The following is a 25,229-nucleotide window of genomic DNA, read 5'->3' on the forward strand; positions in this document are numbered from 1 at the left end:
GTTAATCAATGAATCACCCTTATGCAAACTAGATTATTAGCGCGTAACCCCACATAACCACGCTGTGCCATTTTAACGATCATTCGCCTCTCTAAAGTGAAAACTTGAAGTTCTGATTTGATTTATATGTGGGGTTTAACGTCCCGAAACCGCCATAAGATTATCAGAGACGCCATAGTGGAGGGCTCCGGAAATTCTGACCACCTGTGGTTCTTTAACGTGCACCCAAATCTGAAAGCTTGAAGTTCTCTGGAGAAAAATGAATGATGCACATTTTCGTACTGACACATTCATTACTCTCTTCAAAATAATATTGCTGACTCGATGATAATCAGACAAAAGGTGAGCAAGCTACAAGCAAACATAAAGTCGACGGTAAACTCCTCATAGCGATCGTACATTCGTACGAACATTCACCGTAGCTGTTGACCGACCAAAAGTTCCTGCACGGAGAAATTCAGTTGCCCATAGCGCGAGCTGCAAGACTCGCACACTCCTTTCACACCTTCAAGGGCGTGGCATGCAGGAGTGGCGGACGTAACAGAACGTGGACGTGGAACGTGGAAGGTCCGTTGCAAAGGCGAGATTTCTCACGCACCAGCTGAGTGGTGTGGCCGGCGCTCGTGGCCATTAACCGCGACTCGACGGCACGCTCGGCCAGAGTCTGAACCGATCCAGCGCCGCCGCTAACACGTCGCCGAGGAGAAACAACGCAGAAGTCGCCGCCACGAACACTCACTCTCATTGCTGCACCAGCAGTTCATCAGCGAAAACTTTCTCGCGAACGCTGCACGAGTGAGTCTCCTACTGAATGCTTTACGGTGCGCGAGTAACTCCCTTCGCCCGCAAGCTGCTGCAGTACCGCCGTGCTGCCTCAAACCATTTACAGAGCTGCTTCCCCGCGAACACCACACATACACAAAAAAATGGCCCCATGAGCGCGTTCCGGCATAGTCTCATGTACGGGAGCGCGAATCCAACAAATTTGTGAAGGGTTCACACTCAAGTTTCTTTTTTGTCTCTTCGCTTACCCAGCACGCAGAAGGGCGGCTGACCACCACTGCGATCAAGGCACGGCAGCAGCGGAGGCGCCTCTGAGAAAATGTAGCCGGAGATACACGTTGCGAATTCTCCTCTGCGTTGCCTCTCCGAGGGTTTCGCTGAATCCGCTTGTCCGTTGCGCGTAGCGTGAGTGCAACGCCGCACAAACAATGTGCTTGGCTTCGCTTCTGCAACCCGCTTTCCTCTCCTCCCAACCCTCGCCGTTATGGGAGCGCGCTCCGTGTACAGTTGCGACGGTGCTCGCGTGTCACGGGTTAAGCGATGCCTCGCGAATGCTCGCCCGCCTCGTTTAGTGACCGCCACGAATGGTCTCCATCATCCGCGATGCGCTGCGAGGGTAGCCAGCTTGGCACGTCTAGAGTCAGAAAGAATTAGCGCGTGTAAGCGAGCCTCGCCTTGTTCGAGGCGCAGATTAATTTGCAACGAAGTTGAGGCGTGAGTTACTAGCAAAACTGCGAATGTTGCGGCAGCGTCTCGGCGGCAGAGACGCGCTTCGCATTTGTGTAGAGGCACAACGCACGGACACGAGAATCATGGGTATTACATTATGAGTGCGAGGAAGGAAGATAGTAATTAGTAGAGTAATCACGCTGGAGAACTGAGTTTCCAAGTTCTTGTTCGTTATCCTCCCACACGGAAAACAAAGGAACATCTTGGAACAAAGTTTCACTTTCCTCACCTGTGACTGAGGTTCCGGCAAGTAGTAACGGGCCCCTTGATACGCCAGAGGCATATTTATCTACTAAGAGAACAAGCTTGCACGCTGGTAGCAAATGTGCATGGCCCAACATTTCAACTACGTTTTTACTCGACTCATCCCTTGAACTCTCTCCTTCTTGGTGTGAGGGTGGGGGGGGGGGGGTGTATTTTCTTGACGAGTTACCAGCCAACTTTGGATTTCGCTGCTAAAGTTGAATGACTATGTCGACAAAAAGATTGCAGACCTAGTTCAGATAAAAAAAAATGTAGGTTCGTTAGTTACGCGCTAACGTAGGGCATGTAAATAAAAGAAATAGAAGGCGTATAACATTTCCATTTCATGCATCAAAATCGATTAACGCCGGTCTAGCAGACGAAACCACGTGACGTCATTAAAGCAAATTGTCAAACTAAGAACAGAGAGGGAAAGAGTAAAATGCTTACATAAATGATAATGTTCACATGTTGCGTAGAACCACTGTCGTGCACAAAATTTGATAACGCAGTACAAGTATAGGTAAAGCTAATCGAGCAAGAACGCTATCATATTGCACAGAAAGGAGTGATAGCGCGCGGTCATACACTAATAGCATTCATTAACTCCTTTCCCTTTCCACTGTCTCTACATACTGTAAAAAGGTATTAACCGAAATTTCGCATATTGTTTATGATCCACAAGTGCAACAAAAATTCATCAAAACTGTTCCACTGAAATACAGAAATACCATGCGAGCCTAAGACGACATCACTTTCGACGCTTTAGTCAGGTATACTCAGACAGCGATTCGAAACCTAAACATGCTGGTTTTTAAAAATATTTTGTTTAAGAGGCAACATTTATGAAAAGAAGCAGTTTGGCTGTCCGCCTTATCATTAACACTTTACGAAATCTGGTCACTGCACCTCTTTCGTCGAGTTCTGTTTAATCTACAAACAGACAAAAGTAATGATGAAGAAAGGATAATATATTACAAGTAACGTTCTCCGAGCACGTTGTCAGGTGTCCAAGTATAGAAGGGTGTACAAGCCTATGTCCTCCCTGTCTTCCCGCGAGCGATGAATATGACGCGACTTTTTTTTCTTGCCTCACGCTTAACACTGACTCAACTGAGTGTTGTGTCGAACGCGTACTACATCTTCGTTTCTTGGTTCATCCTAGCATAGTAGAAGCACGTACTTCGCTTTTATCTTTATATCTCTTCATTTCGCTGAGGCTGCTTTCGCAAGAACGTCTGTGCGAAAGCGAATGTTTGTTTTCCTGTTTCACGCCTTCTTTTTTTTCTTCCGACTAGGAGTTCAGCAACGTCGTAAGTTTAACCGAAAAGCGAAAACAGTAAAATGAAGTGGAGGCGCGGCGCGTCGACATCGCTTCGCTTTTAGCACATCGCCTACGATGCGAGAGTCACCTGAAAGTTTTGAAGCGCCGTCACCTGCCTTGAAAGAAATACTCCCGAACAAACTCTGAAGGATATATGTGAGTATGACACGTCCTTCTGCGTCTCAGAGAAAAGTGGAAAAGAGAGAGAGAGAGAAAAGGCAGACAGGAAAAAAACGTCACTAAGGAGACTCAATAAGGAAACATTATTACTTTGGGGAATACTCAGTGAAGAGTCTTGGTAAATATTAATGACAGCGTGGTATCGTGGAAAATACTCTATTTTGTATATAGTTTGCCGCGCTTTCACCTACTGCATACTACGGTTAACCCACACTGGTGTTCTCTAATGACATCCGTTTCATTACCTATCATCATTATTTACCTTAAAGGAGCCTTGAAACACTTTTTGAGCATTATCAGAAAACACTGCTGATGGGTATCGAGGCTTCTGAGAACGCATGAGACAAACATTTTAGCGAAGCATGAGGCCTAAAATGTACCATCAGTTCTAGATGAGTTAGAAATCACCCCTTCTTCTCTCTACAAACGGTGCCATATACCCAAACGAAAGAAACTGCAAAGCTGCGTCCGAATTAGTGCACATTGTTGGGCTAGTTGGTTAATCGACTTTGAAGAAATATTTAATCGGTGCGAAGAAGACATGTTAGACACATAGACACCTGCACTTCGTGTATGGTTGTTTCAGGTGTCTAACGTGTCGACTTCTGGTGCAGTTTAAATGTGTCCTTGAAACCTGCTTTGGAACACATAGCGTCGGGAAGACGCCCCAAGACGTGCTGTGCTCGGAGGCAACTTTGAAGTTGCTGCGCCAATTACGTGATCATACAGCGGGATGCCGAGCATCGGGCTTGGCGGAGTTGACGCACCGCGACGTTGATACGAGCGTCTCAGTATGTAGACGCTGCCTATAGCGCTGTTTACAAACACTGAATAAGGGCATACCTTGAGTTTCCCGTATTTCGTCGCAATGCGGATGCGGCTCTCGGAGGCCGCGTAGAAATAAGTGCGTGTTGAAGATCTGCTCCACTGGTGCAGCAACCCTCCCCGCTGCTCACAAGAAAGCCACAAGATAGCTCTTTCAGTGAGCTCACTCAAATTAATTGATTTTCAATCATAGTTCGGACAACTATTCGACTCTTAAGTTAACTTGGGTTGTGGTATTATACTCATCCGCTATAACTGTTGCCTTAAACTGAGACACGAATTTCACGTCAGTTTTATTTTTTAGATGACTTTTTTTCTGAATAATTGTTAGATAGAAAGACAGTGTTCATCTGGATGCGCATGGAAGACAAAAATGATTATCACACGTTCCTCGTGCCATTGCACAAGAAAAATATTGCTTGTTTGGGAACTCTAGACACTGTAAGCGAACTCAACGTATTACCCTTCACACAGTGCAGCAAATGCATGGCAAGACAAAGGCACAGACAAAATGCATGACAAGCTTCTCAGTCCTGACATAGTCACGTTTATGTAAATGTGAAATGCCAATATAAGTGTCAAGGCTTGAATTGTTTCAGTGCGCTCTGGCGATTAACGGACAACTGACATTTTCATTGCTCAAAGCAACACTTACCAAAAAATTACGTTTGGATGGGAGATTGATTTTAAAAAAGAACTTCTGGCTCTGGCAGGTATCGAAACGAACGAAAAAGAAGTATGTGAAACACTGACTGTACACCGTTACATTAAGATTAGACACCAACACTACTAGTAACCTCACGTGAAAACCGTGAAAGAAAAATGACTTTTTTAATTTAAATGATATATAAGGAGATGTTGGCGCACAATTATGGCGCCGGCTACTCCTAAGCCCTTGACCGCCAGGAAGATGAAGCAGTAACGTCGCGTCCACTTCACTCAGTTAATTTGACTTTTCGAGATGACCGCCCGATTCCAGGAAGAATCTACTTAGGATTCACCTGTCACCCAGTGGAAGAATATCTTGGTCCAGCACTTCAGTGCTACAACTGCCAGCGATTCGGACACACGGCGAAATGAAATTTATAGTAACTGAGTTCCATAGAATGTGCGCCGCGTTTCTGAAAACAGAGAGCAATTCATGTTTAACTATACTTACGTAAATTATCTAGCTGTGTCATACGGCGCAATGTGAAAACTACGCATGGTCGACCAGACATAGAATGAACGCAGCAATAATAAAGCTTCAGCTATCAAGAGCACACAGGCTTTTCGGGTCCTTGTTAGTAAGCGACAAGAAACTGCTTTGTGCCGAGCACATTATTACCTGGAATATTCTACAAGATCCCTACAACATAACACAAAACTACGCACCCATGATATATGGCATTATTAATCAACCATCCAGTCGGGCTAAGTCTCTCATTTTGTCACGAAGCCTAAAAAAATGTAGGGCCAAGTCATGCTCTGTGTTAAACAATAATCCACGTTGAACTGTAAGCTTTGTTGAGCTTAAAACTGGAAGACAACTTTTAACTAAGTGCCAGATGCTTTGACGGTGACGCTAGTGTGAGATAAAGAGCTGTACCAGTTTTCCTTTTTTTTAGCTTCTAATCCCTGTTTCCACTGTGACAGAACAAAACCTTTAAACGTGTGTCGTATCGTGTTTTCAGTAGTAATATTTGACCGATTTGACGATGGGTGAAACTGGTATCGTCAACCAATGTCACCGCACTTTGAATAGGCACTGAAGTCATTAATTCAGCTCAATTCAATAGAATGGCATTCATTTTTTTTCATTTATACACCATCTTTGTACAGCGAACTGTTGTGTCAGTAGCCAAAGGCTAGTGTAGGCCCTTAGTCAATACAGGTATAACAGCTACATCAGGCGCATATCATACTCTCAGGAACAAAACCTTAAAGGTGAGGCAAAATAAATGAAATGAACGTCAAGTAAAAGCAACGAGTGCATTATACAGGAGCCCCGAAAAGAAAAAAAAATCAATTTAGCACAGTACGAAATGCTTCAGAAGCAAATTGGGGTAAATGACATAATTTTTGAGATGCACAATTTTTTCACCCCAGACGTGAAATCATTGGCCATTATTGCTTCCAAGGGTAGTGCGTTCTAGGTTTCCAGGTCATGAAAAGTGAGCAGTCTTGTGCCGTACGTGTTCCGAGTAACTGGTAGGTTAAAATTTATATTTGTTGCGATCCTTGGGTCAAGATTAGGTGTAGTGAACAAACTTGGTGATAACTAGCGATTCCCAAGTAAAATATTATTTCTCAGAATGGCCCAGTTCTACCGAAGTGGTCGAAGAGTAGAAGGCTTGCTTTCCATCCATCAGAATGACCCCTTTCATATTAGTTGTCATGGAGAATGGTAGCATATGGAATTGATTGTAAAGCAAGGTATTATCACCGTGCGGTGTGTATGTCGTAATGCGCAAGGCACTTTCTCGTAAATGAATTGAATTAAAGGGTCTAAATATATTTTATATACACCATATCATAATTCAGAACAATATATAGTGTGCCAGAGAAATATCAAAAATGAAACAATTATTAGTACTTTAAGATTAAGACGTTTTCTGCCTTTTATAATCAAAAAGCAAGCGAACGCAAATTTGGTGCATATATTAATTAGATTTGTGTGGCTCCAGTTTAAATGGCAGTCAAATAATACTCCTAAATACTTATTGTTCTCTAGTTTTTTTTTTATTTTTCCACAAACAAGTTGAATTTGCGATCCTATAGTGTCACACCTGGCATAACGGGAGCGGAATACTACTTATTATGTATCGTCTCTGTTCAGAGTTTAAAACATTAATACTAAACGCCAGCTTGGTCTGAGTGTAATACATTCACTCAGACCAAGCTGGCGTGCTATATATATATATATATATATATATATATATATATATATATATATATATATATATATATATATATATATATATATATATATATATATATATAGCTGGCTATTTATTGTATTCTGCAATCCGCTAAGACAGCATCACGACCCTCTGACTCTGACATCTGGTGAAGATGCTGTACGGTCGGTCGAAGCTGTATCGAGCAGTCCGTCTACTGCACGATACAGCAACAAATAACACCTCTTCATGCTGTTCCATATAATAATAATGAATCAGCGTTATGACTAAGCGCTATTCTTCCGGTCAGCACTCCGTTTTTGTCTTGACATATTCTTCTTGCTAAGGAATTGCAGTGTTTTGAGTGATTTTGTAAGCTCTTACATAGTAAACAATATATATATATATATATATATATATATATATATATATATATATATATATATATATATATATATATATATATATATATATATATATATATATATATATATATATCAACTATAATATATGATTCAAATGCACGGCAACTAACAGAAAAGGGGATTTCGCAACATGGTAAAAACATGGAGGCAGTTTCGAGAACCAAACAGCTGTACATATACTCGTGTGTCGTATGTCAATAGGCGAGCGCAAACTGCGCGCTTGACTGGGCTCCCGTGTTGCCATAAAGTCAATCCATTCCTCGCTCTCCACCCTGCTCCTTTCCTTCTAAAGCACGCGATGAGGGCGCGAGAAGGAGAAAGCTACGGAGGCACGCAAACTCCGCGACGATGATGTGGGAGCCACGGTTGAACAGGCATGGGAGGCGATGAAAAGGACAAGAAAGAAAGAAAGAAGGAAGGAAGCATGACTACGACAACGACGACGCCTTGGCGAGGGGTGAAGACTGCTTTCCGAGGCCGAGTAAAGAAGAGGTAGCAGCTCTTTCGTGTTTGAGTAGCGGATGGTGTTCGGCTATGGCGCTCATTTGGTAGTCAAATTAACGCGATGAACTGCATCTATGGGGGGGGGGGGGGGCGAGTGTGGGCCGCCCAAGCGATCTCGTGCCATGACGCTGCACTGAGCAGCTTACGGCGTGCTGGGATAGCGTTGTATTGCCGTCTTGGGTCACGAGTACCGAGCCCGACTTGCGCCTGCGAAGTACACTGGAGCGCCGACCACTGGAAGTAGAAGGCTCCCGGCAAAACGCGTAGGTGACTAACTATTGTTTTCAAGTGGCGCACAAAAACAAACAGCAATAGGCGCGAGCGAAAATAAGACAAATACGAATAAGAATAGGTTTACAGCACTTGGTTGTATACGTAGGAAGTTACAGTAAAAGCAATGAAAACGTGTCCAAAAAAGCTGTCGGCTGGGAGGGTTCAGGAGTGGACGCTTCTTTTAGCGCAGAAAATGCCAATACGCCGAGTTCAAAGTGACGCTCTCAGACCATTACAAATTGGACGTTTCTTAAGTACTCTGCTTAAATTCTAGCATACTGCATTCAACTCTTCAATTACGGCATAACCTAGGTCTACTTTTACTAAATACAACGAATTCGTCGTACAAAGCACATGTGTCCTCTTACACTATTCTAGAAACATTTAAAATTATCATACTACTCCAATGCTAGGTGTTAAAGCTTTCTTCCTGCCTTGTTGCATTGAAAATGACTGCTGCTCTTCGCGCAATTCTAAACACTTCGCGTCAATATGGTCGCAACACTACAAAAATAATATGGAAATGACCTCAGCATCTTGATGATCTTAATCAACCTCATTTTGGAAAGTATTGCGCTCTGGAGTAGCAAATTGAAGAACAAACATGGCAAAAAATATTTAACTAGCTTCTTTTAATGGCAGGAACTTGCAACACAATCCATTCTTTCCACAAAAATCAAATTAGCTTTCACATTCGTTTGTGCCTGAGATAATTACACGAAAAAATAAAATAAAAACTCCAGGTAGTCAATAGCACCGCGAGTTATAAGCGAGAAATGGCTTCGACACCGAAGCTGCCTACTTACTCGTCAAGTCTTTTTTTCTCCGTCACCTCTCTCTCTCGTCTTACTCCTTCTCCCCTCTTCGAACGCTTCTTACTTCCCATTCCGGCTATCTTCTCAACCGAGTCTCGAATGGACTCGCACTCTACGACATGGAGCAATTCTAAGACAGAACGGAAGCGGAGCAACCGTGCCATGCACACACACTGCCAAGTTTGCTTTCTTTGGTTTATTTCCTCGGATGTATACGTGCGGAACCCTGTATCGCAACTCATTGTGGAGATCGCAGGGGCAACGCATGTGTACACTTTAGCCCGATCGTCAAAGCCCGGCTAGCACAAATTGGCCGTCACCACTACAGCAGTCGGATCGTGCGCTTCGGGCCTGCTTAAGAACATGGGCGTCGTTTGCTGCGAAACAGAAGGTGCCGCTGCTCTCACCGGCGCTTGCTGGCTGTTCACTTCCCGCCATATCGATGCTTATAAATGAGCTCCCCGTTCATTCACCAAATCCTTTACTACTCTCGTTTTCTTACGGTGTTTTTTTTTCAATGAGTTGCACGTGCGAAATTGTTTATCTTCGCTTGTACTTTTTGCTTAGCCTTTTCTGTTTCTATAGCGCCTTCGCGTTACACTTCAGTTTATTTGGTTATTGGTGCTAAACATATTTCCAATCTCGCTTCACTTTTTTATCTCGACTAATTCCGTAGCTGTCCCGACACTTTATTTTATCCCTTCACCGACGGCTGCACCGTTTGCCCATTCCAGGCGACGGTCACCACCCGAAAATTCTCCTTCCTTATTTCTCTTTTCAGTTCTATTAAGATACACGCAGGAAGAAAAAAATCAGTGAGAAAGATAGAGAAGGGGGTCAACGCTGTACGGGAATGTGCGGGAGGAGAGTGGGAGTCTTCAATTTGGGCTATACAGGTCTTCCAAGTCATAGACATCGTACGAAGGAGTCCCTTTCTCAATTGCGTTTTTGCGCAGCCTAAAAGAATCCCGTCGCTCCGTGTGCGATGATTGCGTCCTTCTTTTACCTTCTCTCGTTCCGGCCTGCTTTATCCGGGCCCTGAGCATGCTTGTGCGTATCTCCAACAAAAAAAATTAAAATAAAATGGGGTTGCGAAATCAGAAAACTTCAAAATTTGAAAGAAATGAACAGTACACCAAAACTCGTAGCAACGACAAAAATTGGCGCCTACGAAATGGCTTCTTTGTCAGTGTCTGGGCGCTTTGTTACTGCCGCCACCACGACCACCGTCCTCCGCGCGTTTTTCTAAAACGGTTCTCTCGCCCTTTCTCTCTCTTCTGCGCTATGTGTGTTCCAAAGAGGTCCAACTTATGACACGCACGCACAAACACACAACGCAAGTGCATCGTCGCGCCATTGTCGGGGAGCTCTCTGGGTTTCCCCAGGCGACCTCAGACCGAGCTTATTTTTCCGGTCAAAATATTGATTGCCTCGTATGGGTTTGGGGAGCGGGGTGATATTGTCAAACGGGTCTCATTCGCTGCAATAGCTTGTTCTTCCTTTCAGCCAGAACTGTTTTAAGTGTTGGCTTCTTGAAAAATCTTCGCCGGGCATCTTGAACGTGCTGCACTATTCTATGTGTTCCGTTTCGACAATTTGATTCACCCAGTCTTCACGGTCATCAGCAACGTTTTTTATATTTATTACCATTTCCTCCCACATAATGTCGATTCTGTCGTTACCCCCTCTTAACGACTTCCGCTCTTTTCTTTTGGTCTTTTCCGCTTCCGCCCATCTATTTTTTGTTGTTTTATTCCTGTTATTTAACGACTTATTTTCTATGTAACTGTCTCGATGGGCAAGACCATTTCAAAGTGCAATCATGGTATCATTTCAATGCGACAGCTTCTCACTGAAATAGCGCTTTGTGAAAATATGAACGATGCCATTTAGAAAGAGGAATCTCGTGTGCCCGAATCAATAATAACGCAATAAAGTGTTCTCAGGTCTTTGTCAGCAAACGAGCGTTGTTCACGTCGTTTACCGCGCAGCTCACAGTCTCGCTTCAAACGAGGGCATAATAACGCGTGTCGCACTGCATACGAATGAATTAGCACCAGTAACAACCAACAAGGGTTAGCACGCGAGCACTCGTTCGCTCGTGCCTTGTGTAACACAGAGGTGACATCGCTTCTTGCGCTTCTAGGGAAAGCAGTGGCGTAGCCAGGTGGTGGCACATCGGCCCCAAGCCCCCTCCCCCGAAAATTGCTTTCACCATGGCATATCGCAAAATGACCGTTTGGCTGCGCTTATGTTATTAGCCTTATATTAAACCTTTATATTGTTAGCCTTATATTAAACTGTGCTGAGCGTTTTTAACACACGTACAGCAAATTAGGCACGGAAATCGGAAGTAATTGTGAAATATGTTTCCGTCAGCCAATACGCGCAAAATTACCAAGCGTCGTGGCTAAAAAAAGCACTCGGGTTGCAATTTGTTTTAATAACAAACCATCTGGTGATTACTGATTCTTCTGGTTCTTGTTCTTCTGGTCACCTAGTTCTTTCCAAACTCATTTACAGGCAAGGTCCATTCTTCCAATAAAAATAAATGTTGCCCATATAATTATTATTGCACTGAAATACCATTGGAGTCGAGTTAATATGGTCGAGAGTGGCTGGCTGCCTCAGAGCAGGTAGGCGTGCACTGACCCTGTAGTTGTTGAGGTTCTCCACGACGCAGGCGAGTGTGACTTTGCGTCCTGCCGGCACGGTGATGTTCTGGATCGGCTCTGCAAACTCGGGCTCTGTCTGCGACGTCCCAGTGGCCTTGTTGCCACGAATCCCTGAAGGAGACAAGAAGACAAAATGTGAAGCTTCTTGGGCACCCGACTATTTGTTGTTGCACAAAACACCCATCTCAACAAATTATTTGTTTGTTTGCTAATTAGTGTAAAATATTGAATTGTCTGATTGATTAATCAATGTGTGGGGTTTAACGTTTCAAGAGCACCCTATAATTATGAGAGACGACGTAGTGAAGGGCTGCGGAAATATTGACCACATAAGGTTCTTTAACGTACACCCAAATCATAGCACATGGGCCTACAGCATTTTCGCCTCCATAGAAAATGCAGCCGCCGCATCCGGAATGCGATCTCGCGACCTGCTGGTCAGCAGCCAAGTACCTTAGCCACTAGATCGTAATTTGAAAGCTTTATATGCCTCATCAAACGCGAAAACTGACTTTCGACGTTGACGTCAAATTGACAGACGAAAGACATCAGCATCAAGTGATCACGTCCCCATATTGAATCTAACGAGACCTCACATACCACGATAACTTATGTCATATGCAACAAAAAGCGACGTCTTGCAGTGACATCGTCATAATATATCGTCGCTGCTATAAGTGGGTCGACCACAAAGGTAGTGCATAACCAGGTCGCGTATAGAATGCTTGTAACGTCTCCGATTGCAGAGGCCGTGCTAAACCATGTTAACTGCAGAAAGCTTTCAAAGGGCGGGCAAGGGAGGATCGATACATCGATCGAAAAGAAAATATTGTCTTCAGCAAAGGCATAAGCGGCACCGATTTCTTTTCGTCTTTTTATTCACCAAGTTCAATGAAAAAGTTGTCATAATATATATTGACCATTACGCTTATTAGCGTTATATACAAGCAAACGTCTGTGCCTTTACGAAGCAGCGGCTGATCTTTGTCGTTTAGCCAAGGATAACCGTTGTTCCAAAATATGGTGACCAAAACCAATAGAGAGATAAGGAAAGACATGAGAACGTTATCAGCACGTTGGACGATGCCATCAGATGAGCAGAAAATGAAGACCGCCAGGTGCTGTGCAGATACTTATAGGCAAAGCAGACAAGCGATGTATAAAACGTAATCAAGGCAAAGGCAACAAATTGGGGGATTTCTGCAAGTTGCCGCTTTATTGCCGAGAAAGTAAAGATACATGAACATGTTATACAATAACCGTCAGTGGGCTACAATGAGAACGTGTCTGCAAACGGCGCCAAACGCAAATGCTAGCCATATACAAAATAAAAACAGAAAAACAAGACCAGGATGAACAACTGAGTGGAAGGGTGCATAACACGTCATAAAACAAAACAAAAAGCTGGCATGCGATGGGTGCAGTAGAAGGGGCTGGTTCGGAGGAGCCAGGAACCGTCCGAGTCGGAGACCTAAAGTACCCAAGGGTCCTATCCGTCACGTGATGGTCCGCATCGGGGATTGCCCGGATGCTTCCGACGTCACTGGCAAAGAACATCGCTTCCTCAAACGAGTACACGCTGCGGCAAGGCGGAACCATTTTAGAACACGTCTCGACCATCGCCCAACCATCCCTTCCGGCCACCTCGCCTGTGTTTTTTAGTGCGATCCAATTTTTTCTTTCTTTTTTTTCAACTTTTCTTCTTTCATAATGTCATATATTGTGTTATTTCCCTCCACCAGCGCGTTCAGCATGCAGCAACCCCAAACTAAAGGATAAAATACGCGTTGTAGCGTGGCCGATAAGAATAAAAAGGGACGAAAATAAACTGTCAGGAAGCTCCGATGAAAACAGTCCACTTTGTGTTCGCGAGGTAGGGGGCGTGAGCAATGAACTTTTCACCGTTTTTTTTTTTCCTCGCTTGCTTTGTTATTTTTGTTCTTTTTTAAGATCTTATTAAGGCGATGGCGCTAAAGAACTGGTTTCGCAGAAGTTTCGGCGTCAGTGTCGGTGTCGTTGATTGTGAGCGAAAAACCATCTTATGCGTGACCAAACAAATGAGAACGATGCAAGTAAAATAAATTACAAAAAAAAAATCCTGGCCGGAGTTTGAATCGAACTTAGGTTTTCGAGTCCAAGTGAAGGTCGAACAGTGTCGTTTACGTGGCAAATGGTTCTTCTACCATTCGGCCACGCGCCCCCTTGTGAATACAATAAAATGGGCTCCCTCTGCCTGAAAAAGCAGGGAAAGGAGCTCATGCTTTACAAACACGCGTGTCCTGTATACATCCTTCACCATAAACATCACATATATTACAGCAATATTGAGCGGCATACAAACGTCTATTGCCAGCCGGCGTCAGAGGATGTGATTATTATAATGACTTTGGGGTTTAAAACCAGTCACCCACTACAGAAAACACGCTAATGTCACTGTTTCCTTAAGGCCACGTAGTGAATGCATAGCAAGTACGAAGAGGTTTAATTCACTAAGTGTTTGAAGTACGCACTGGGAACGAGAAATCGCTATCGCGTTCCGACTCCTAAAGAGAAAACATTAAGGTCCCCCAATTTTTTCCTCTCCCTTAGCGTAGGGTAGCAAACCAAATTTGGCAATTCAGTCTACGTCCCTGCTTTTTCCTCGTTATTATCTTTCTCCCTGTTTCTCTCGTTTATTTCCAATACATCATAATGCGTAGGTTTGCGCCTTCATTTACTTCTGAAGAGACTTACCACTCTATTTTTATACATATACATTCCAGAATTCTTGGGCAGAAAACCATGATCTGTTCATGAGATATGCAGTAGTGGAGCCCTGCGAAATGAATTTTACTACACGGTGTTCTTCAGCGCCCAATAAAGATTTAATAGGTAAATGTCTGAGCATTTCGTGCTATTTAAATACGGCCACTATGACCGGGATTTAATCTCGTGACACTATGTACTGCACCGTTTCAGTGTAGCCATCAAGCCCATTGATTGAATGATTGATTGAATAATTGATTGATTGATTGAATAATTGATTGAATGATTGAATGATTGATTAATTGAGTGGGTGATTGGTTTGTTAAATGATCGAATGATTGATTTATTGATTGATTCAAATGTGCAGTTTAACAATCCAGAACTACTATATGATTGAGAGACACCCTGGTGGAGCACTCCGGAAATTTCTCCTACCTAGGGTTCATTAACGTGCACCCAAATCTGACCACACGGGTATTCAGCATTTTCACCTCCATCAAAAATACAGCCGCTGCAGCTGGGACTCGATCCCGTGGCCTGTGGGTCAGCAGCCGAGTACCTTACCCACTAGACCACCTCGGCGGGGCGCCATCAAGCCCCTACAACGGCAGTTGTTTCAGTATGTCCTTGTCGTAATTTGCTTTGAAAGTTTGTATCTGATCTTGGTGCTCTTACTGACGCCCGCTACTCCCCTTCCCTTCGCAAACATCACAAGAGGCGCCGGAAAATTTCAATAAAAAGGACAGACGATAGCCAGTGCATTCGCTACGTACTCTTCCTTTATAAATAAAGACATTCAAAGGGCTTGTGCAGTTTTGAAACTAATAATAAATGCGAAAGGAAGTCTAGAAATGCACCTATAATGTCTGTGCATACCTGCACAACAGAATGCAATAAAGTCACTCAACAATATCAACGATGACTCATATGCAATCTATATGGTGTGGAAATATGTTTAGTAAGACAGAAGGACAATATACAGTGACAACGTGTGCCAGGTATTTTTTCAACGTTAAGCAAATATTTCAAATGGCATGTGTCTTCTTTTTACTGCTAAGTGCCTGGCGTGTATCACCACAGTGACAGCTTGTTGTGACCATTGAACTTTTCTGCCATCGTGATGGCTTAGTGGTTGCGGCACTAAGACGCTGTCCCGGAAGACCCGATTCAATCCCTGACACAGCGGATGTGTTCGCCAGCGCATCTTACAGAACCATGGGTAGTGAGAGTTATTTGAAGCTTTCCACTACAGCACCTCTTAAGGCTTGAGTTGCTTTCATGATGTTAAAATCCACAAAACAATCAAACTACAACTTTTTATCGGCACTTTTTTGATTGATTAAACTGTAGCACAAATCATCTAGTTCCGATATTTCTGGATATGAACTATTGCGCACGCGCATAAGAAAAAAAAACAGAACCAAGATGTAACGCAGACAGACAAACGAAGCGCCGTCTGGCCCGTGACAGACATATCTGTGTTTTTTTAGGGGAGAGGAGGTCACCAGCATATTAACAATGGTGTGTGCTACCTCTTTGCTAACATTTATGCTGTTCGATAGAAATACAAACGAAAATTAAATAATAAAGATCAGTGAGGGAAGAAAAAAATTACTACATTGTTCTGTCGTCAGAGCGGCCTTGTAAACCCTAATTTCACTTGAAGCTTTCGCAAGAGTACATTGAACTTCGGTGCACGAGAGACAGTGCCGCTCTATCCCGTGATTGTGAACACAAACAAAACAGTGGAATCAGTGTCTATAACGCAGCTCAAAGATCGGCAAAAGATGAAAGTAATAGAAAATACAAAACCTTGTCAGTCTCGTTTTTTTCTTATTTCGCTTTGGATGAAAATTTGAGTTTATACGTAAGAGCATCCTGATAGATATCCTTATTGCTAAAGCCTAGAAAACAAGACCATAAAGTTAGAATAGACCATCGAATATACGAAAAGGAATTAAGCGACGCGTGGTGCATACTTTTCATTGTGCTCAATCAGGTCGTTTAAAAACATTTTCTTCTTATGAGAAATTTATAGGTTGAGCTTAATTATTTATTTATTTCTTTATTCGGGTTACCCCTAAAAGCCCTCTAGAAGAGGGTCTTACATAGGGGGGGGGGGGGCAATACAACATGGTTTACAGCAAGATACAGTGCAACCTGACAACCGCAACAAAGCGCAAACCATGAATACGGGCAGCAATTGCATGGCGTTATACAATAGTTAAAAAACGAAAGAAAACAAAACAACAAAAGCAAAAAATATTTAGTTAGTCACCGTAGTGCGCATGAGCTCTGAAAACTTTACCGAGTCTTTCTCGGTGGCAATATGTGCAGGCAAACTGTTCCACTCAATAATAGTGCGCGGGATGAATGACTGAGCGAAACGAAGTGTGCGAGATAGCGGGCGTTTGACTTTGTTAGGATGATCACGGCGGGGAAAGATGGAACAGGCGGGTTCAAAGAAACTGTCATGTAATGATGGGTGATTGTAAAGTTTGTGGAAAAGTGATAGGCGTGCATATTTCCGACGAATGGCCGAATCCTCTAGCTCAGCACAATTTTTAAGTTAGTTACGCTGGAATAGGTAGATTAATCTGAGTAAATGAAACGAGCAGCTCGGTTTTGCAAAGGTTCAATATTTGATACGATGTAGGCTTGATGAGGATCCCAAATGGCACTGGCATATTCTATTTTAGGGCGAATTAAACTGGTAAAAGCAAGTTTTTTTAACTGCGATGGAGCCTGTTTAAGATTTCGTTTCAGTAACCCGACAGACCGGTTAGCAGCTGCAAGAGTGACTTCTATATGATGGTGCCAAGATAGATTCGATTGAAAGTGGAGACCGAGGTACTTGTAGGTAGATGTTAACTCAAGTGTCATATTATTCAACGAGTATTGACTTGGAAAACGTGTAGCAGCGTTAGTAAAGGACATGCACTTTGTTTTAGAAACATTTAACGACATAAGCCAAGTTGAACACCAATGATTAATTTTGTTAAGGTCAGATTGCAAAGCTAAGCGGTCAGAATCAGAAGAAATGTTACGGTATATTACGCAGTCGTCCGCGAAAAGTCGAACGTGTGAAGATAAAGAGTTCGGTAGATCATTAATGTAAACGAGGAAGAGTAGAGGACCAAGAACACTACTTCGCGGTACACCAGATGTTACCGGTAAAGAGGAAGAATAAAAAGTCATAGCAAAGGTGAATTGAGACCTGGAGGAAAGAAAAGCTTTTATCCATGCAAGAACTATAGGGTGAATGTTAAGTTATTCTAGTATTAGTAGTAATCTGTGGTAAGGAACGCGGTCAAAAGCTTAAACGAAATCTAAGAAAATGGCGTCGACCTGGCAACCAGCATCCATGGATTTATGAAGGTCGTGAACAAAACCGGCAAGTTGGGTGTCGCATGAAAATCCCTTGCGAAAACCGTGCTGAAAATTGAAAATGATATTGTGACGTTCGAGATAGTTTATTACTTGAGTGTGTATGATATGCTCCATGAGTTTGCAAATGGTACTAGTTAAGGAAATGGGCCTGTAATTTAGCGGTGAAGAATGTTCACCTGATTTGAAGAGGGGGATGACTTTAGCTGATAGTCAATCTTGGGGTAGAGTTCCGGTAGACAAAGACTGTGAAAACAGAGCGCATAAGAAGGGGGTGATACTGAATGATATAGATTTCAGGATTTTATTATTTAAGCCTATATTATCCAAGGTGGAAGAAATTTTTAGTTTCTGTAAAAGGGACAGAACACCGGCCTCACTGATAACAATCTCTGGCATGACTGTGCTGCTGAAACTATGCAATATGGGAGCGGATGAAACGTCTTCTCTGGTAAAAACTGAGGAAAACGCCTGGTTTAAGACATCTGCTTATTGAGATGTGGGAACTGAAACACCATCGTTATTGCTTAGGACTATATCAGGATAACATTTGGGGTTAACAACGCGCCAGAATCTGCGTGGATTATTTGCAAGTATAGATGATAAATCATGGTTAAAGAAATGGCGGCGAGTAGAATTCAAAAGCGACTGATATTCTTTATCGCATTTTTTGTATTTCGTCCAAGAGTTAAAGGTATCCTTTTGGACGGCCTGTTTATATAAACGTTTTTTTTTTGTTGTTGTTCAACCGTCGGAGCTGCTGGGTAAACCAAGAAAACTTCACGGTGATGACAGGTATGAATTTATTGATGAGGCCAGTAAGTTTATTTATTAACAGCAACCAGTTTTCTTGAATGGTGCGCTGGAGGTGACCATGTATAAATTCTTCGTAAAAGGCCGACAATTCATTATTTATGCTATCAAAGTTACCTCTGTTATAGCACCTAATCGATTTGTTAGTTGATATTCTTTCGACAAGTGGGCGAATCAAGTTTCCGGTAATAATCGCATGGCCGGAAAGACCATCAAAAATATTAATGTTCGAGCAAATATTGGGTTCATTTGTTAAAATTAGGTCAAGGGTATTTGAACTTGTCGCTGAGCAGCGTGTAGGAAAATTGATGAGTTGAGTTAAAGAAAAGTCCAGGCAACTCTGCAAAAATTTGTGCGCTTCAACATCACTTGGTGGAACAGTAAGGGCACTCAATTAAGGGCAGGAAAATTGAAATTACCGAAAATGATAAGTACAGCGTTCAGAAAACGGGTGTGAATATCGCCCAGAACACGAGAAAATTCATCCGAAAACGTGCAGCTCATATCAGGGGGACGGTAAAAAACAGCAATTATAACATGGCTACCAGCACGCTTCAACGAAACAAAGGCACATTCCAGAAAAGAAACATACTGAGATGGGGGTAACAACAAGATCATTCTTGACGGCAAGGAGGACGCCACCGCCCCTTCGGTGCTTTCGATGGTAACGAAAAAAGTTGAATTCAGATGCACAAAAAAAGATATTGTTATCAAGCTGTAGCTTAGTCTACATCTCCGAGTTATTCATTTACTCTTGCGAGAACTTTCCAATCAAATACGCGCTTACGAGCACTTCTAAATTAATGGCGATAACGAACATTTTATATTTCGCATTAATGGGAAGACTCACAAACAAGGAGCTCATCGTTTTTGCTTCACGATGTGCTTGAGAGCTCATGCGCCAAGCAGTATAAGACGTTTCTGTGTGACTATATGTGAAAACGGCATAAACTGTTTTTTTTTGCAGTCCACCCGAGCGCTTTTCTGGTCAGTGCCGAAAATCCTGCATGTTTTCTTTTTTTTTGGTCCTTGTTCATGTGGATATTCATGTGGACTTCATTTTGCCATGTTGTTGAGCGTAAAAAAAAAACAGCAACTTTCATTGTAGTGCTAGTCCGCAAAGTACTAGCAAGTTTTCTCTTAATTACAATCGCTTACCCAGAATAAGCACAAACAATCTGTCTTCTTTTCGTGTTTTAGAAATGGCGTTACGAGAACCCAGTGTCCACGTCGCTTCGATTTTCCTTAGGCTCTCATTATGCCTCTCAAAAAACAATCTTCTATTCATGCCGTGAGGAAGGCAAACAGAATCTTGTTAAGCACATATAAATAATATAAATGAAAAATAAATTAGTATAAGTAGTAATCGCGAGAGCGGGCTTGCTTATCGTAACCACGGTAAACCTAACCAACCGACCTTACGTCCGTTTTGGGCAGTAATAGGCCGACTATGTTTACAGCTCGCTACGAAGAAGTGTAGCGAACCGAAAATGCTGCCAGTCTCAATTCCATCGTTTGTTTTCCCAGCGATTGCCGGAAAAAATCAAACAACACCATGCTGTCTGTAGGTGTACAATGCAGGGGGAACCAGAAACACGCCGTGGGCGGCTGCAGCTTATCTTAATGAAATGGCGAGATGAATCACGGCGACCAGCCGACTACTTGTCCGCGTGAATCTTTGATGCGCCCTGAGGGGGTCCAAGGCTTCTGTTCCCGCCATGACGTTCAGTTGGGATCGCACACACGGTAAATTATTGAGTGCGCGTCGCGAGGCCACGCTTATCTCTGTAAGCGCCGCCGTTGTGAACGCTGCCGGGCTTTCCAGTAGCTCAGCTGAAGCGGGAGTCACCTTTGTTTCTATATTTTCTTCCATCTCGCACATTTGTGCACAGTTCGGTAACAGGCAGACATATCTGCGCGTCACCCGTGATCCACGTTTTACGCTGTCCGATAAGCCTAATTGTCCACATACGGTTGGAGATCCATGGTAATGTGGGTTGTTTCCAAACGTCGCCTTGCATTCTATACGTACGCCTACAAAGAACGTCTCTGGGAATAGGGACTTTCATAATGTCTCCTCGTATTTGTTTTATCTCGGGAATCACTTTTGTACTTAACGGAAATAATTACTGCCGACGTGTACCAAGCTTTACGCTCATTAGTGTGCGAACATAAATTTTGGAATTTTGTGCTGAAAAGTATAGAGTATTATCTTTAAAACTTCCCTTTCTATTTATTAAGGTTGAAGGACCGAGGTTTAAACTAGTTTTTGTTGTTCAAGTTTTTGTCAATTGCCATGATAACAACACGTATTTGGCGACATTATTTTTGTGTCGACTACGTACGCGATTCCGCAGTGAGAAAAAAACGTTGGAATTTCTATCAATTTTTAGAAAAGAATGATGAAAAATCACTAGTTTTCATATTTGTGTGGTTGCTGTAGTTTGGCGACCAAACCAGCTTTCCTTTTAGGAGTACCAATTTTTGGGCTCGTTGCTTCAAAGCATGCAGTGAAGCAATGACGCTCAAGACACAGACACAAAAGACAAGGACAGGAAGCGCATGTCTTGTCCTCTTCCTTGGCCCCGTGTTTTTTTACGCTACGGCTACATTTAACCCCTTAAACAGTCTCTTGTTTGCTGAAGCTTAACTTCGGTCGGTGCATGGTTAGCAAAGCCTTAAAAACCTAAACCACCTCCGGTATTCTTCTTGGCATGCCGAGTATGAACGCGTGCACAGAGCTTTGAATGTGGTTACGACCCACGCCAGCACAATGCCACACGCGGCCATGTCACGGCAGTGCCAAAAGTGGCAGCGCCACGACCAGCGGGTGCGCCACAAAATAGAAAAATCATCCCATGCTTCCTGCCACACCTTTCCGTTTCTCTAGCGTTGCACGTGACGTCCGCACCCGCATCTCGTTCTGTAAGCATGAATCGGAACCAGTTTGTCTGCAGCAGCTATACGTGTGCTTCCTGCGGAGTGTTTCTCTACGCCCTGTGAGGAGGAACACTCTGTGAGAAGGAGAGATGAATTTTGTCATTTCTCTCTCTCTCTCTCTTCGAAACATTTATTTTTATCTTCTTTTGTTCCCTCACCCCTTTCACCAGCACAAAGTAGCCAGCCGGTCTAAGAACTGGCTAACCTTCCTGTTCTGTAGGTGAAACTTTGCTCCTGCTCCAGAGATGAATTCACAAAAGGAGCGAAGGAGAGGAAACAACAAAACGAGTGAACGTCTCTTATCGATCGTCAAGCGCGTGCATCTCCGCAATTACAGCACTATCTTAAATAGTGAACATAACTACAGGTTCATCGTAGGCTTGCGCACAACTGCAACACCACAACTGAATTTCAACCTCTACGTGGTTTGAGGTCCTTTATGCGATGAAAATGCGATTAGAGAGCTCGTGCACTGCGACCCTACAAATGGCAAACAAAGAAGGTTGCAAAGCAAGTGCGCCTCTGCAGCTTGAAAGAAATTCAATTTTTTAGCTAAAGAAAATCGGCTGTTTATCACGTTCTGACACAAATATTTGAAAAATGTAAAGAAATACAAACGAAGGGAATCTCATGGAAACAACAAATTTGGCCCATAAAACGCAGAAAAATCAAGTAGCCTTCGCGGACCAGACAATTCTACTGGAAGAAACGGGGCGCCTGTTTCTTTTCCATTTCTCGGCGTCCTCCTTAGAACGCTTTTTTTTTCGTCCGCCAAGTTTTCTCGGGACATAAGTCATTTTCGTCGTCTCGAAGAAAATGACCCGGCCTAATCTTGTGCTCTACGAAGGAGGAGAGCCCACCTCCTGTTCAAAACATTACCCTGGGCGCTATATAGGCATGCACGCATACATACACAAATGCCTCCACCTTTTCAGTGAGTGCGCGATAACTCTATCCCGCGAGGGAGGAGGGAAGCGGGGGGCACCACAGGCCGTAGTAGGAGGGCGGGCACGCGAAGGGTAGCAGCGAGGTAGTACGAGAAAATGTGGGTCACTGCTTCGCGAACGCTACTTCACACGGACCGCGAGATCAGGGCTGTGCCGTAACAAGCCGCTTGGCCGTACAAACAGCGCAGAATGGGCGGTCCTGCACCCCAAGTGCGCCTACCATTTTGTTAGTCTTGGTGCAACGGCGCCCATGCCGCAGCGCCTACATTTTGCCAGCTGAGTACTCAGATATAAATAGTATTACAGAAGTGAGAAACAAAAAAAAAAACGAACTTCGTTGCGTGATAAATGGCGTAAGAATGTGAAACACCGTAAAAGAGGTGTCGAGTGTGCTTTCTTGAAAGCACGACTGTATACGAGAAAGAGGGAGAAACAGGCAGAGAGCAACAAAAGTAAGATTACTGTTTTAGATTTCGACGTGAATTAAAGAGAGTTCATGTCCACTCTATCTTCTTCCTCTTCAGTGGTTCCTCTTTCCCTCTACCCTGTTACTACCGGGTATAAGCAAGCGCCCACTAAACTGGCAAAGGTAATTTTCATACGGAGAGCGGGAGACAAGAAGGGGTCTTACGACGCACATTAATCGCCTCTTCGGGAGGCAGTCCCTTGTTGCCGGTCTTGGTCGGGGGAGCCCTTACCGCACCAACGTTGTGTCGTCGTAACTCTCTCGTCGTGTGCTCACAGATGCGGGGGGGGGGGGGGGGAAGGGGGTCTTGCATGTGAACGGTGAGAGGAGGGGATGACCTACCCCAGAGCAGCGTAATAAAACTTGCAAGGTCAACGTTCTGCGACCTCCGGCGAGAAATGGCCTCGAGTGCGCTCGTGCGAATGGACCCACTTGTACGGCACTCCCCCACAAGCACACGCAGGATGTTTTAAGCGCGTAAGAAACAATAAAATATAAAGAAAGAATAGCTACGAGTGGGGTTCGGGAAACAGCACAAACTGAGGCTGAAATAAAAAGAGATTCTTGAAAATATGGGCAAACGTTCGAGAGGTGACACAGCTACAGTAATAAGAACGTGCGCAAGAGTGGGAGGTGAAAGCACAATGTGCACGCGAGCAGATTAAGTATCACGGGAAATGGCTCCTGCTTAAATAAATGCTCCCATAAAAGCGTCGGGGAAAATTGCTTTGTTGGATGTGGAACATCGCCCACTTGCATAGGTAGCTATGTATGTTATTTTTTTCGTCTCTGGACTCGCCGTAAATATTGAATTATTCGGTAACATTTATTGCAGCTATACAATCTTTTTTTGTGCTCGTCATTACTGGTTTCCCGTTTACTACGCTTCTAGTTCAGCTACTCATCTTCTTGTACCAGCGCGGCGACTCGCAAATTTCATCTTGCTGCCAACACGAATCGTCGACGAATACTGTACATTTGCTTTTCATTTCAGGAATGAGCACTTCAAGTCATAAATATATGTTTCAGCTAAGTACCCGTTCGTTAGACTCCGAATCACAATATCCTTAAAAGTACTGAACCCTGGGTGATTTGGTAACTCATACCTGCAAAACTGCTCGACAATGAGACAATACCCCAGAAGGCACACGCACAAGCACAAGTGTCACCATTTACTTCGAGAAAAATGTGTTGTCCCGGCAAAAAGAAAAAAAAACTGCGAGAGAGGTTGCCGAGGCTTTTTATATTCACAAATATGGGGACACACGTTTAGCGAGGCCTTCGATCACATTGCACCAACTAGAGAGTACGTACCTAACTGGCAACATCCAAAGTTTTACGTCATTTCTTGCTATTTATATGTGTGTTTCCTTCAATAAAATTTCAGTCGCTGGTATGCACTTGGGCATGTGTCTTCTGTGTTCTTGTCTCGTTTTCGCGCAATTTTTTGCAGTCACATCATGCGTTAGCAACTGGTAGAGGCTTGGGTACTGTGCGATGTCAGTGCTCATTAAAGAACGCCAGATGATCGAAATTTCCGAAGCACATCCCCTATGGCTTCTCTCATATAATATCGCAGTTTTGGAAGTAAAATCTAGAGATATTATCACTCCGTTATCTTGTAGTCCTTCATACACGGCACTTTGTTCAAGGGTTTTCTCCTTAACGGCGTTTTATTCTTAGCGAGTCATAGTCGAGGCTTCTCCGTCTGGTAGTGTAGCGCTGATCACATTGCTTCGCGGCGTGGAGAAAGTGAGGCCACAGTGAAGGGAGGGCTGCGCCATGCCGAGAAAGGCGAGGGTGAAGCTTGACGACAGAGTGGACGAGTGGGCGCTAACCTGGCCTACTCCCCCCCCCCCCCCCCCTAGCGTTCTGCAAGCCACATTCTTCGTGCCTGTAGAGCGTGCTTTGCCGCAAGTAGTGTCTTATTGTGGAGAAGCATAACGTACCATCAAAATGGAATGGACAATGTTTTCATGAAATGGGTTGTGATATGGCGACTCAATTTCTTGCGGTCATTCATTGACCTTTTCTGCGTGCTAGGAACTTAACATATGATTAAGCCTTAAAAATGGGGTGTTGCTCGAGGAGTACAAGTCCTCTTGTCGAAGCGTTGACGCCAGCAACAACCCCTTCTCAAGGTTTTCTCTCTTCAAACACCCATATTTCGCCTGAATTATGAGTCATTCCAACACTAGAGTAGTCGTGTCGTAATATTAAAACCTTTTTTAACGTCCCCAAACTACGATATGGTTATGAAGAATGCCGCAGCGAAA

General features: G+C 43.6%; 1 protein-coding gene across 4 annotated transcripts in view; it reads right to left on the reverse strand.

Moving 5' to 3' along the window:
• Positions 1 to 25,229, reverse strand: part of LOC142814667 (lachesin-like) — a 251,967-nt gene that overhangs the window by 86,916 nt on the left and 139,822 nt on the right. For all 4 annotated transcript variants that reach the window (XM_075893833.1, XM_075893831.1, XM_075893840.1 and 1 more), the window contains one exon: positions 11,633 to 11,766. In XM_075893833.1, the coding sequence (XP_075749948.1) occupies positions 11,633 to 11,766 (134 nt within the window). The remainder of the gene's footprint in view (positions 1 to 11,632; positions 11,767 to 25,229) is intronic.

This window comes from Rhipicephalus microplus, chromosome 1 (genome assembly GCF_043290135.1).
Source record: "Rhipicephalus microplus isolate Deutch F79 chromosome 1, USDA_Rmic, whole genome shotgun sequence".
In the NCBI taxonomy this organism is placed as follows: domain Eukaryota; kingdom Metazoa; phylum Arthropoda; class Arachnida; order Ixodida; family Ixodidae; genus Rhipicephalus; species Rhipicephalus microplus.